This window comes from Fistularia commersonii, chromosome 23 (genome assembly GCF_037954325.1).
Source record: "Fistularia commersonii isolate RoL2024-O1a breed Wild chromosome 23, RoL_Fcom_v1.0, whole genome shotgun sequence".
NCBI classification, from domain to species: Eukaryota; Metazoa; Chordata; class Actinopteri; order Syngnathiformes; family Fistulariidae; genus Fistularia; species Fistularia commersonii.
In genome coordinates this window covers 13,984,454-13,998,404 of record NC_141306.1, presented here as the reverse complement: position 1 = coordinate 13,998,404, position 13,951 = coordinate 13,984,454, and the positions used below count along the sequence as shown (strand labels likewise).

The following is a 13,951-nucleotide window of genomic DNA, read 5'->3' as shown; positions in this document are numbered from 1 at the left end:
CCGGACCTGTCCGTCCTTTAGATTGCACAATTGTTAAACTGCTTCTTCTTCTTCTTCTTCTTAATCCCCGCGGAAAATCCCCCTGGTCCGGATCAGGAAACGGGTCAGGGAGCTCGACGCCGACGACCAGCGGCCGAGCGTTTTCGACTCCGGCTCCATCCGTTCATTATCCCCATTAAACTGCCCCGGGGATTAGTTTCCACCTATCGGACCGCGAGTCCCAGCGGGACTTAATACATCATGAACACTTGGATTAAGCGGAGATATTCCTTTGGATGTATGGGGACTCTCACTCCGTCCTGAACTTGTCCCCTTCCCTCACATTTGTAATTTGCCCGACCTGCCAGATGGCCAGTTGGAGTTAAACCCCTTGGAGGGGCAAACACTTGACTTTGTGTCCAAACCCCGTGGTTCCATGCACCGCGTTAAATATTGATTCATTAAAAGAAAAAAAAAAAAAAAAAAGGTGCAAATGATTTAAAAAAAAAAAAGTGATTGGAAAAAACATATTTGATTGTTGCACCGCGTCAAACATTGATTCTTTAAAAAAAAAAAAAAAAAAAGGTGCAAATGATTTAAAAAAAAAAGTGATTGGAAAAAACATATTTGATTGTTGCACCGCCTTAAACATCGATTCATTACAAAAAAAAAGGATTGTCGCAAATTATTTTTAAAAAAAGCAATTGGAAAAAACATCTTTGATTGTTGCACCGCGTTAAACATCGATTCATTAAAAAAAAAAAAAAAAAAGCTGCAAATGATTTTAAAAAAAAAGTGATTGGAAAAAACATCTTTGATTGTTGCACCGCCTTAAACATCGATTCATTAGAAAAAAAAAAAAAAAAAAAAAGTCACAAATGATTTTTAAAAAAAGCGATTGGAAAAAACATCTTTGATTGTTGCACCGCCTTAAACATCGATTCATAAAAAAAAAAAAGGCGCAAATTATTTTTAAAAAAAGCGATTGGAAAAAACATCTTTGTTGCACCCCGTTAAACATCGATTCATTAAAAAAAAAAGAAAAGATTGTCGCAAATTATTTTTAAAAAAAGCAATTGGAAAAAACATCTTTAATTGTTGCACCGCGTTAAACATCGTTTCATTAAAAAAAAAAAAAAAAAAAGGCGCAAATGATATTTAAAAAAAGAGATTGGAAAAAACATCTTCGATCGCTTTGAGTAGATTTTAACATTAATCTACCTTCTTGATTTAATTCATGTATTATCCACGTTGCTAATTCTGGGAATCCGAGCAGGGATCTTCCGGCTGCGAGGTGGAATTGCCGTTAGTTTCGCAGGAAAATGGGAAAGAACACGGCGACACTGTTAATTGATATACTTGCTTGAGCTCAATGGCAAAGAAACATATGAAATGTGTCCACAACTTCCAGCCTTGAGCAGAGATTTCATAACTTAGCAGCAAAGTGACCTAAACACCCTAGTGTGTAAAGTATGTTTGAGTCTAAAATACTCAATATGTATTACTCATGATGAAATATGCAATAATAGGAAAGATATTGACATTAAACTGCTGGTGGGAACCGGGTTCAAAAAAGGGAATCACAAGTAGCCGTCCCTTCTGAGAAAGCTTATAGTTAGCGTTAGCCTAGCCGCTACGTATGCTGCCATTGGTTTACTCAGCTGAGAGATATATATATCAGCTGACTGATGATTCTGTGATTCTACTACAAGACTTCTCTGAAAGCTTACTTTCAAACGTTAAGACTGTTGTAAGTTCTCAAAGTTTATTTTAGAGCAATTGAAATACAGCGATCCCTCGCTATAACGCGGTTTACTTTTCACGGTTTCGCTACTTCACGGATTTGCATGGTGCATCGTGTTCTGCATTCTGATTGGCTAAAAAGTCACTCCGCTTCTTCTCTACCTGTGCGTCAATAACGTTGCGGTTTAATATGTACACGTACGTAAAACAGCTTGACGAATTTACATGACGTACGTGCAAATTCTCTTGCAATTTCTCTAAAACCCATAATGTTGACAAAACGCTCTGGAGCGACAAAAGCACCTGCGGCAGGAAGATGCTATCTATGGCAGGTAAAGCTAAACTTCTGGACATGCTAAGGGAAGCTAAAAGCTATGCGGCTGTAGGTCGGCATTACGGAATTAATGAATCTTCCGTTCGTTCCATAAAGAAGGAAGAAAAAAACATAAGGACGACAGCAGCAATGTATTATAGAGTATTTAATTGTATAATAATTGTAAAAAAAAATAAAGGTTTCTAATTCATGGGTTTTGCCTTTCACGGGTTCTTTTTGGAACGTAACCCCCGCGAAAACAAGGCTATACTGTACTAAAGACAATATATAATTTCAGCTATTAGCATGTAGCTGTTCGCGCTACGGGTTTGACAAAACAGATGTGCGATTTGAATTTAGGAACATTGCCGCGGAGACTTGGACGCCTCTGTTTTCCCGAATTAAGTTTCCCACAAACCATCAGTTTGATTGTAGGGGTTTCGCTTGCCGCTAATGTTACGCCGAAATACGTCGCGCACACATTGCAAGTGCGTCACGCCAGCCAAAACTACCTTTTTCGGCAAAAAAAGGCCGGGGTGACGAAAGGCGCGGGGAGACGATAATAGCAGCATCGCGAGGGAGGAGCCCAGTGTGAAGCTACACGGCGGCGGAGTAAAGCAGTAGGAGGGGGATCAAGAGATGGATAGAGGAGGATAATACTATTTAAAACTTTAAGCACCCGGATCGTCTCAGTCGGCAGCGGCAGATGATGAAAGCTACTTCCAACCCCGTAGCCGGGTGGAGGCGGGCGTAGATGTTAGCGTTAGCGCGCGCGTTCGGCCGCGATCATGCTAACCCGACTCAGAAACCGTAGCAGGAGTTTATTTCCGAGCTACAAACACTGCAACAAGACCCCGGCTGTGAGCGACCCGGTGGAGAGCGTGGACCTCACCAAGATATTCGCGAAGCCCTGGAACTCCATGCAGGTCAGACGCTTTATTTGTCGAATTGTATCTGCGTCGGAGGGCTTGTATCTTCTTGTATGCCCTAAAAGTGGAGCCAGAGGGTATGAGGATCAGCGAGAAGGCGCCGGTCGAAGGGCGTTGGAGATTAAAACGTAAAGGGTCAGGAGACGATGAGCTTCAGGAGAAGGCGGTAGAATAAATCAAAACATGGATTCAAGTTGTATGCAGAGGCACCAAATGCCATGGAGACCTGGAGGAACCTCACAGAGCAAGACAGGAGGACAGGGTGGAGCAGAAACCTCCTGGTGCAGGTCCAACGCTGACATACCAGGCTGTGTTTTAGTCAGGAATTCGTTTGAAATGACAGTGAACGAATGGATGAATGAATGAACAACTCCGTTCTGTCTCCATCTGAGAAGGACCTCGGCAGAGACATCTATGACCTCTATGCCGAGTACGAAGAGGAAGGAGAAGACGACGGCTTCCCCCCCGCCCATCTGCTCTCCCCGACCAAACACTTCACCCTCAACATCAACGTCGGAGGCACGGTAATGTCGCTGCTAACTAGCAAGCACTTTTCTCTTGTCAGACTCGAGACCTTTGCTTTGTTAGCGTAGCCGTCCCTTTTAGCCTCATTAGCCGTCTTTAGCGCATCTTTGTTCCTCAGGATGGTACGGATGGTTGACTTGGCTCGCGTCGTACTGCTCGGCGAGACACTCGCGCCAAGCTGTCGTTGTCTTCTGCGGATCGATTCGTTCTTAACTTCTTCTAAACATCGCCATAACTAGCACTCTTGACTTGTTGGGAGCCATAATGAGGCTAGCTTGCTGAAAAAAAAAAGTACGAAAAAGCAATATAACAAGGAGAACACAAGGATTAACGACGGTTTGTATGTTCGCAGCCTGATTCAAAATTTGATTGAAAACTCGATTTATTTGTAATCGGGGTATTCGCAAGCTCAGGTTCTGCTGCATGCCTCTATATGTGGTCATGTGATGGACCGGCAGCCGGTCCAGGGGCCGGGATCTGCTCCGGCACCCCTGAGTGCAGGATGAGGGGTGCGGCTCGTGAATCGATGACTGATTTCCAAATGAGCTTTGGCATCTATCAAGTTTCCTAAATGTTTTCTTTTTGCAGTGACAATTAAGGTTATGTTTAATATTAACCACAAGGGGCGTGTGCAGAATTGCATCAACGATAGAAGGATACAGTTGATGAGCCATAAAATGAAGTTATGGGAAAGAGTAGTTGAAACTAGACTGAGAGCAGAAGTCGGCGTTTGTGAACAGCAGTATGGCCTCATGCCTAGAAAGAGTACTACAGATGCAGTATTTGCTTTGAGAATGCTAATAGAGAAGAACGGAGAAGGTCAGAGGGAGCTGCACTGCACTTTTGCAGACCTAGACAAAGCATATGACAACAGAGGAACTCTGGTATTGTATGAGGAAGTCTGGAAGGGCAGAGAAGTATGTTAGACTGGTGCAGGACATGTATGCTAGCTGTGAGACAGTGGTGAGGTGTGCTGTAGGAGTACCAGAGAAGTTCAAGGAGGAGGTGGGACTCCATCAAGGATCAGCTCTGAGCCCCTTCTTGTTTGCAGTGGTGATGGACAGGCTGACAGATGAGGTTAGAAAGGAGTCTCCGTGGACCATGATGTTTGCAGATGACATTGTGATCTGTAGTGAGATCAAGAAGTTGGAGGATTTCAGGTACTCGGGGTCAACAGTCCAGAGCGTAGGAGGGTGTGGAAAAGGGGTGAAGAGACGGGTTCAAGCAGGTTGGAACGGGTGGAGAAAAGTGTCAGGGGTACCAAGAGATAGAAGAACATCAGCCAGAAGGAAAGGAAAGGTGGAGGAGACACTAGTGAGATGATCTACAAACAGTGACAATGACCAAAAGACAGGAGGCAGAACTAGAGGTTGCAGAGATGAAGATGTTGAGGTTCTCTTTGGGAGCGACCAGGATGGAGAGGATCAGGAATGAGTCCATCAGAGGGACGGCACGTGTTAGATGTTTTGGAGAGAAGGTCAGAGATGGTTGTGTAATGGACAGAGTGATATATTGGTAGACGGATACTGGAATAGGAGGTCTCGAGGAAGACCAAAGAGAAGATGGGTGGATGTCATGAGAGGATATGAAGGCAGTTGGTGATGGAGAAGGTGGATTCAGTGTGGAGACCCATGAAGGGAAAAGCCCAAAGGAGACGAAGGTTCAACATTGACATAGGTTTTGATATTTTATTCTTAATATGTGATTTCCAGCTTAGTTTATTTTCAATAATAACACCTGAAATTGTATTTATGAGAACTCTCTCGATTTCGATATCATCTATCGGGATGTGCAATCGTAGAGTAACAGAGAAGGTGAAAAGGAGGTGGAGAAACATCTGCAAGCAGGTTGGAACGGCGGTGGAGAAAAGTGTCGGGGGTGATAACGAAGGAAAGGTGGGGAAGATGCAGGTGAGAACAGCCATGGTGTTTGGTCTGGAGACATCGAGGAGAAGACAGGAGGCAGAGCTGGAGGCAGCAGAGATGAAGATGAGGAGGTTCTCTTTGGGAGCGAGGAGGACGCAGAGGGTCGCGAAGGAGTCCATCAGAGGGACAGCGCATGGTAGATGGTCTGGAGATGAAGTCACACTGTGATGGTTTGGACATGGACAGAAGAGGTCTGGAGAAGATCCGGGTAGAAGGAAGCTGTCAGAGAGGAGGTCTGGAGGAAGACCTGAGAGGAGGTACAGGAAGGTAGATACTAAGGAGAGGGTTAGATGGATCCAGATGATTGGCCGTGAGTTGGATGGAGTACAATCACTCCCCGTGTTCTTTCCTGCCCTCCAGGTGTATCACCTGCCCTACAGGTTGGCCGTCAGGTACCCCAAGACCCGGATTGGCCGGTTGGCCGTGTACACGGACCACAGCAGGAAGCTGGACCTGTGCGACGACTACATCGTCCAGAGCAACGAGTTCTTCTTTGACCGCGATCCCAAAATCTTTCACAATATCTTCAACTTTTATAGGTGAGCTAAAGTATCCTAGAGGGTTGTTGTTGACGGGCGGCGCGGTGGTGCAGCGGTTAGCGCTTCCGCCTCAGATTCCATGGAGTCTCCATGTTCTCCAGGTTCCTCTCGCAGTCCAAACGCATTATCTCGATAAGACATACCTCACCGACCGCAGGGTAAATAGTACCGATAACAAATGAATGTTTTCATGGGCCTCTCATGTCGGGATCATGAAATCCTCAAGTTATCCCTGCCTCTCCTGTGTTTCTGTCTCCTGGAGGACGGGCGTGCTGTGCATCAAAGATGAGCTGTGCCCCCGAAACTTCCTGGAGGAGATCAACTACTGGGGCGTCCGGATCAGGAACAGCCAGCGCTGCTGCCGCATCTCCTTCGAGGAGAGGCAGGACGAGCTGAGCGAGCAGCTGAAAATACAACGCCAGCTGATGGCGGAGGTGAGCTGATCCGATCCGGGGAATCTAACCACAGCAAAGAAGACTTTGCACGATGCCTTAGCTTAGGCTACATGTGTCAAACTCGAGGCCCGTGGGCCAAAAGTGGCCTGCGAGGACTGACCACAAACCACATTTACCGCAATTCATGTCGATCACTTTACCCGCAAAGTGACGGCATCCGTTGGGTCGCAGTGTATCCACATCAATGTGGCATTGAGAAATAAAAATGAGCCCTGCATTTCCAGAAAGAGAAAAGTTGATGCAGACAGAAGGCTGTTTCAAGAAAGATGGGACGCCAAATACATGTTGGTGCTTCGAGGAGAAAAAGTGCCCTCTTCTTTGTGTTATGAGGCAGCGTCGGTTGTCAACGAGTACAATCTACGTCGACATTTTGACACCAAGCACAAAGCTAAGTATGCTAAAGTTAGCCTTCCAGAAAAAAACGGTCCGATTGTTGGAATCGTTCCATGTGGCCCTTCGAGGGAGTTTGACTGGCTTAGACCATATTTGTGTTTCCACAAGGAGGAAGTTCCATCTTGAGGTACTTCTATGATACCCCAAGTTTACGTCAAGGTGGCTCATAACTGCAGTGTATTTAAAATCTGCCTCCTGTGTGCGGATAAAGTTATACAAAACAAACATGCCTCTTTGTAGGTAAAGGCGCAAAGTCAGATTCTGAGAGGTGAGTTATCATTTAAAACCATCTCAAAATAAAATAAACAACATTGAACATAAAAAATACTATAGAAATAAAGCCTCCAACAAAAGGAAAATAAGAATACATTTTGTATTAATGAAGGGAACACTAAAATAACACATCCTAGATCCAAATGAATGAAATATTCTTATTGAATATTTTTTTTTCTTTACATAATTGAATGCGCTGACAACAAAATCACGCACAAATGATCAATGGAAATCAAATTTATGAAACCATGGAGGTTTGGATTCGGAGTCACGCTCAAATTGAAAGTGGAAAAACACGACAGTCTGATCCGACTGTGACGTGACGTCTTTAAAACGGGTCAAAATCAATCCGTGTTGCTTGATTTCGCACAAGTGTGATTGACTTGGAGTTGTTTAGAGCAGTTTTTATCCTCCCATCTTTATGTAAAGTTGCAAAAAAGTTGCAAAAAAACCTCGGCGTCATGATCAACGATCAGCTGTCATTCTCCAACCAAATTACTTCAACTGCCCGGACCTGCAGATTTGTGCTGTACAACATTCAGAAAATCAGACCCTACCTGACCCAACAGTCGGCACAGCTATTGGTTCAGCTATTGGACGACTGCAATTCCCTCCTAGCTGGACGACCCGCTCGTGCAATAAAACCACCGCAGATGGTTCAGAATGTTGCAGCGCGGTTGGTATTCACTCAACCCAAAAGGGCTCATGTTACACCTCTGCTCATCCAGTAGCTGCCAGGATCAAGCACAAGGTCCTGACCCTGGCCTTCAAAACCACCTCAGGAACAGGTCCAGCATATCTGAACCAAATGATAAGACCTTATGTTCCTCTAATACAAACCTACTAGCAGTACCTTCTGCTCGCTCTAAGCCATCTCAGGCAAAACTGTTCTCAGTTCTACTACCTCAGTGGTGGAACAAACTTCCGGAAGCAACAAGACTAGTATCATCTCTCTCAACCTTCAAGAAACAGGTAAAAACTGTTCTCTTTCAGGACTTTTTACTGCGCTGATGCCCCAGATCAGGTTAGGCAGCAAGTTGTAACAAAAAAAAAAAAAAACAACTCACGAACCCCAGCTTACTGTTCTGTATATTTCCTGTGCATCTTGTATTTGCAAGTGTATTTGCAGTCCTCATGTCCTCTATTGTAAGTCGCTTTGGATAAAAGCGTCTGCCAAATGCAATGCAATGTAATGTAATGTAATGGAAAAAAAAAAAATGCCAACACCAAATCAAACACATCTTCGGTTTCTTCAGTCAAATTAGAAGGAACGCGTTTGCAAGAAGGCTTCCGAATGATGTTGCTGCTGTTAGCAGGCGCTCGAATACCGTAATATTCTCCGTTTAAGTGAAGCCCCAAAGAGTGAGAAACATGGAAACATGACATTTTCAGGTCACCCTCCATCCGCTCAACTGTTTGTCAGCGCTTCGCAAGCGAAACCCCAGGGATCAAATCAACTTGAAATGTATCTAGAAGAAGCGATGGCCTCCTGCCACCCTTCGGGACGCAACGCCTCGGAGTTTCACCTGTCAGATTCAGTCAATAATCCGACCGACTCTCCGTCTCTCTCTTGCGTGACCTACTTTGCAAATCAGAGCTTGGATCCGGAGTCTTGACAGATGGAGGGAGGACAATAAGCCACTTCCTGGCATAGATTCAGATGCGCGATCGCTGCAACCGTCCCTTGTGTCGTCGTGACCTCGTCTCTTCTTGACTCTTGACGCGACCGGTCCTTTCTGTCCAGCACCTTATGAAGTATCTCATCACGCGTCCCTCAGGTGGAGATGGAGGAGAACGAAGCGCTGTACCGCAGGATGGTCTTCGGCCCGACGCGCAGGAAAATCTGGAACCTGATGGAGATGCCCTTTTCGTCGGTGCCCGCGAAGCTGATGGCGGTGGCGTCCTCCATCTTTGTGCTGATCTCGCTGGTCGCCATGACGCTCAACACCGTGGAGGAGATGCAGTACAGGGTGTGCTGGTTTGCCTGAGCGCAACACACACTTCATCAGGTTCTCCAACGCGTATAACAAATATCCGCATCCGCCTTCCAGACAGGATCGGGCCAGATGAAGGGGAGGTTCCAAGGCGAGCACGTGGAGACCTTCTGCATCGCCTTCTTCACGCTGGAGTACCTTCTGCGCCTGGCTTCCACCCCGGACCTCAAGTGTTTCGGACGGAGCGTGCTGAACACGGTGGACCTCGTCGCCATCCTGCCGCACTACCTGCAGATGGCGCTGGAGTGCTTTGAGGACGAGGACATACGTCCGCATTCGGAAGACATCGAGACAGTCGGGCGGGTTGGAAAGGTAAGAATAATATCGCCAGTTAGTAGGTTTACATCCAGTTAATGTACAATTGGCAATAAAAATGGACAAAAAGTAAGAATAATATACGAAATGAAGGTTTCTTCTTGTCTGCTTTCCCCATATACATTTTGGAGTTCACAGTGATTCGTTTGAAGCTGCTTCTTATTAGTCGAATGGAATCTAACTCCAGCGTTCCTGGAGGCTGAAAGGTTGACGATGACGTTTAGTTTTTGCCAAATGACAAATTGTATGTAAATAGTTAATACAAGTACTTTAAACAACTGCAAAGAGAAAGGTCCAGTATGTTCTCCAATCATTCCACAATGACCTTTTCTTGTTGCTTTAGTCCCGAATGAGCCGAGTCAGTGGCGTCAGTCCTCATCAGATCGCAAATGTCATGTTGTCATATATTAAAATCTACCCGTTGCCTCAAAGTATCATTTATGTTCATATTCATATATCGGGAATGTCAGTGCCCTACATTATCCCAGAGTTACCACCTAGTGATCCTGGAGTTATCCCCTTGTCATCCCCTATTTATCCCCTAGTGATCCCGTAGTGATCCCCTAGTTATCACCTTGTGATCCCCCAGTGATCCCAGAGTTATCCCCTTGTCATTCCCTAGTTATCCCCTTGTCATCCCCTAGTTGTCCCCTTGTCATCCCCTTGTCATCCCCTAGTTATCCCCTTGTCATCCCCTTGTCACCCCTTGTCATTCCCAAGTCATCCCCTTGTCATCCCCTAGTTATCCCCTTGTCATCCCCTTGTCATCCCCTTGTCATTCCCAAGTCATCCCCTTGTCATCCCCTAGTTATCCCCTTGTCATCCCCTAGTTGTCCCCTTGTCATCCCCTTGTCATCCCCTAGTTATCCCCTTGTCATCCCCTAGTTGTCCCCTTGTCATCCCCTTGTCATCCCCTAGTTATCCCCTTGTCATCCCCTTGTCATCCCCTTGTCATTCCCAAGTCATCCCCTTGTCATCCCCTAGTTATCCCCTTGTCATCCCCTAGTTATCGCCTTGTCATCCCCTAGTTATCCCCTTGTCATCCCCTTGTCACCCCCTTGTCATCCCATTGTCATCCCTTATTAATCCCATGGTGATCCCCTCATTATTCTCTAGTTATCCCCAAGTTGTCTCACAGTGATCCCCTTGTTATCCCTTGTCAAATCTCAGTGAGTCCACTGGACTTGGTTGTTCCCCTTGGTGGGAGAGTTTGTTTTTCCGTTCTCGAGCAGGACTCTCCTCATTGGTGTCCTCCTAGGAGTCAGGTGTACGCTTTCATATGGGCAACATCTTATTTAGACCTGAAATGGTTGAAGTACGCCTCAGGAGCCTGGAAGCACCAGCACGTTGGAAATGATGAACTTTTCCTCCCTTGCTAGGTGGGGCAGGTTCTGAGGATCATGCGCCTGATGCGGATTTTCCGGATTCTGAAGCTGGCCCGTCACTCCACGGGCCTCCGGGCCTTTGGCTTCACGCTGAGGCAGTGTTACCAGCAGGTCAGTCGCAAATACACCGCTTGGACTAATAGAGTATTTCCCACCACCGAACCATCGGGATCCATAACTTGTCAGAAGGTCTTGGGATTTGTCGTTTGCGTGTCTGCGCGCAGGTGGGCTGTTTGCTGCTTTTCATCGGCATGGGGATCTTCATGTTCTCGGCCATGGTCTACACCGTGGAGCACGACGTCTACAACACCAACTTCACCTCCATCCCCCACGCGTGGTGGTGGGCCGCCGTGAGTCGACCAACACACGCAAACACGCCGTTCGCCGGTTAAGATGGCTAACTTAGTACTTCCTGTCAATCATTCCAAGAATCAAATAATGGCCCTCCACGATCTGTTCCTCTTCCGACAGGTGAGTATCTCCACGGTGGGCTACGGCGACATGTTCCCTGAGACCAACCTGGGCCGCATCTTCGCCTTTGCCTGCATCTCCTTTGGCATCATCCTCAACGGTATGCCCATCTCCATCCTCTACAACAAGTTCTCCGACTACTACGCCAAGCTCAAGTCCCATGAGTACGCCGCCGTCACCAAGGCCCGGGGAAACGTACACTTCGCCAAGAGGGCGGCCAGGAAGTTCGCCGAGTGCTACGAGGACGCGGTCCAGCCGAGAACGTGGCGAACGCAGTGATCCGAGGATTACTGCTTCTCCAGAGTCCTACGTACTCTCGGGCGGAGACGGAGAAGTTCTTGCTGACAGATTTACCTCCAGGGAATCTTTTTATTCGTTTCCGAATGAATTTTGTTGTGTCCGCCACCATCTTCATCATCCCTTTTTGTTCTGCCATTGCTGTCGACCCGAACATGTGACCCAGAGTTCAGCAGTGGCCCAAGATAACGGAAAAGAATACAGCGCGGCCATCTGGACCAGGGAGGTGACGGCCGACCATCCGCCCCGTCTGCCTCTTCTTAATAATAAACCTACTTTACTTAATCATCAAACTCCACGGTGTGTTTGTGTAACACACCCTTAATATGTGTGTGATCACTTAGCTTAGCATAAACTCCGACACGACAGGTACTGCGTTCTCAGGGTTGCATTTTGGTGCTTCTCATTTGCTCTCGACCGGAGGATGTTAACGCATGATTCAAAAAACAGTGGAAACAGTGATGTTCAGTCAGGGGAGGCAGATGAGGCAGTGCCTCAACTCTCATCAAAATTAAAAAAAAATTACTAATGTTTGTCCATTAATTCATGTTACAATTGTATCTTCTGTATGATTCCAATCATTTTTTTTTTTTTTTTACATTTTAATTAAAATCGCAAAAAAACGACAAAGGGGTGGAAGCTGAAAAGGGAGGAGTGTTGCATGGTTTTCAGGGAGGAGTTGAGAAAGGGTCTGGGTGGTCAGGGTGAGCTTCCAGATGATTGGACAACAGCAGCTAGTGTTATCAGGGAGACAGGTAGAAGAGTACTTGCTGTGTCATCTGGAAGGAAAGTAGATAAGGAGACATTTTGTAGACCTAGAAAAAGCATATGATAGGGTGCCAAGAGAGGAGGAGTTGTCTGAGGAAGTCTGGAGTGGCAGAGAAGTATGTTAAACTGGTGCAGGACATGTATGCTAGCTGTGAGACATTGGTACGGTGTGCTGTAGGGGTAACAGAGAAGTTCAAGGTGGAGGTGGGACTCCATCAAGGATCAGCTCTGAGCCCCTTCTTGTTCGCAATGGTGATGGACAGGCTGACAGATGAGGTTAGACAGGAATGTTTGCAGATAACATTGTGATCTGTAGTGAGGGCAGAAAACAGGTAGAGGAAAATCTAGAAAGGTGGAGGTATGCTCTGGAAAGGAGAGGAATGAAAGTTAGTCGCAGCAAGACAGAATATGTGTGTGTGAATGAGAGGAACTCGGGTGGAACTGTGAGGCTACAGGGAGTGGAGATCAAGAAGCTGGAGGATTTCAGGTACTTAGGGTCAACAGTCCAGAGCAACGGAGAGTGTGGAAAAGAGGTGAAGAGACGGCCCAAGCAGGTTGGAATGAATGGAGAAAAGTGTCAGGGGTACGAAGGGATAGAAGACTTTCAGCCAGAATGAAAGGAAAGGTGTACAAGACAGTGGTGAGACCAGCGATGATGTTTGGACTAGAAACTGTTCCAATGACCTGAAAGACAGCAGGCAGAACTAGACGTTGCAGAGATGAAGATGTTGAGGTTCTCTTTGGGAGTGACCAGGATGGAGAGGATCAGGAATGAGTCCATCAGAGGAACAGCACATGTTAGATGTTTTGGAGAGAAGGTCAGAGAAGCCAGACTGAGATGGTTGGGTCATGGACAGAGGAGGGATAGAGAATATATTGGTAGACGGATGCTGGAATTGGAGCTGCCAGGCAAGAGGTCTGGAGGAAGACCAAAGAGAAGATTTATGGACGTAGTGAGAGAAGATATGAAGGTAGTTGGTGTGAGAGAGGAGGATACAGAGAATAGGGTTAGATGGAGAAAGTTGACTCGCTGTGGCGACACCTGAAGGGAAAAGCCAAAAGAAGAAGAATTAAAAATCACTGAATTTGCACAAAATCCATTCGAATCCAGGGCAGATACCCAAGGCGCAGCAGTGGCGAGCCTCACCTTACCTCCCTCAAAAAACTGCTCATTCCAGGTTCCTTTTCATGTAGAAAGATTTACTGTATTATTAAACACATCATGACCTTCTGCAGCCTGGGGAATGTCTCTCATGCAAGTGTTTGACACAATTATTCTTGCTGTAACAATAAAAAGTCGAACAATAAAAAGTCACCAGGTGAGGCAGGCGGTACTGTGCCGCACCTGGAGGACGCTTGTATCTCCAGTCCTTCGATAAGTCAATATAGCACAACAGATAATTATAAGCATTTAAATCAAATGGCTAAGATAAATAACATAGAATATGGATCTGGTAGGTCACTTTGGTCCATGGACTTTGCAACAATAACAACAATAAAGGTTAGAGCCCAAAAAATTCATTTCAGTTTTATGAAAAAAGTGAGACAAGACCAAATTAAAACAAAGTATATGAAAATTGCTTTTACCTCAAGGGAATTAGTCCTCTTCTTGTTCTCCTCAAGATGAGAAATACTTTGAACTTGTTC

The 13,951-nt window shown here is 46.0% G+C and overlaps 1 protein-coding gene across 1 annotated transcript; it reads left to right on the top strand.

Moving 5' to 3' along the window:
• The first annotated feature begins 2,750 nt into the window (after nt 1-2,750).
• Nucleotides 2,751-13,559, top strand: LOC147221094 (potassium voltage-gated channel subfamily V member 2-like). Its single transcript, XM_086170500.1, has 9 exons — nt 2,751-2,961; nt 3,360-3,488; nt 5,775-5,953; nt 6,216-6,387; nt 8,853-9,044; nt 9,126-9,380; nt 10,763-10,879; nt 10,993-11,118; nt 11,240-13,559. Exons 1-9 carry the CDS (start codon nt 2,824-2,826, stop codon nt 11,516-11,518), a joined length of 1,587 nt encoding a protein of 528 aa, XP_086026626.1. The 5' UTR covers nt 2,751-2,823; the 3' UTR covers nt 11,519-13,559.
• The last annotated feature ends 392 nt before the right edge of the window (nt 13,560-13,951 follow it).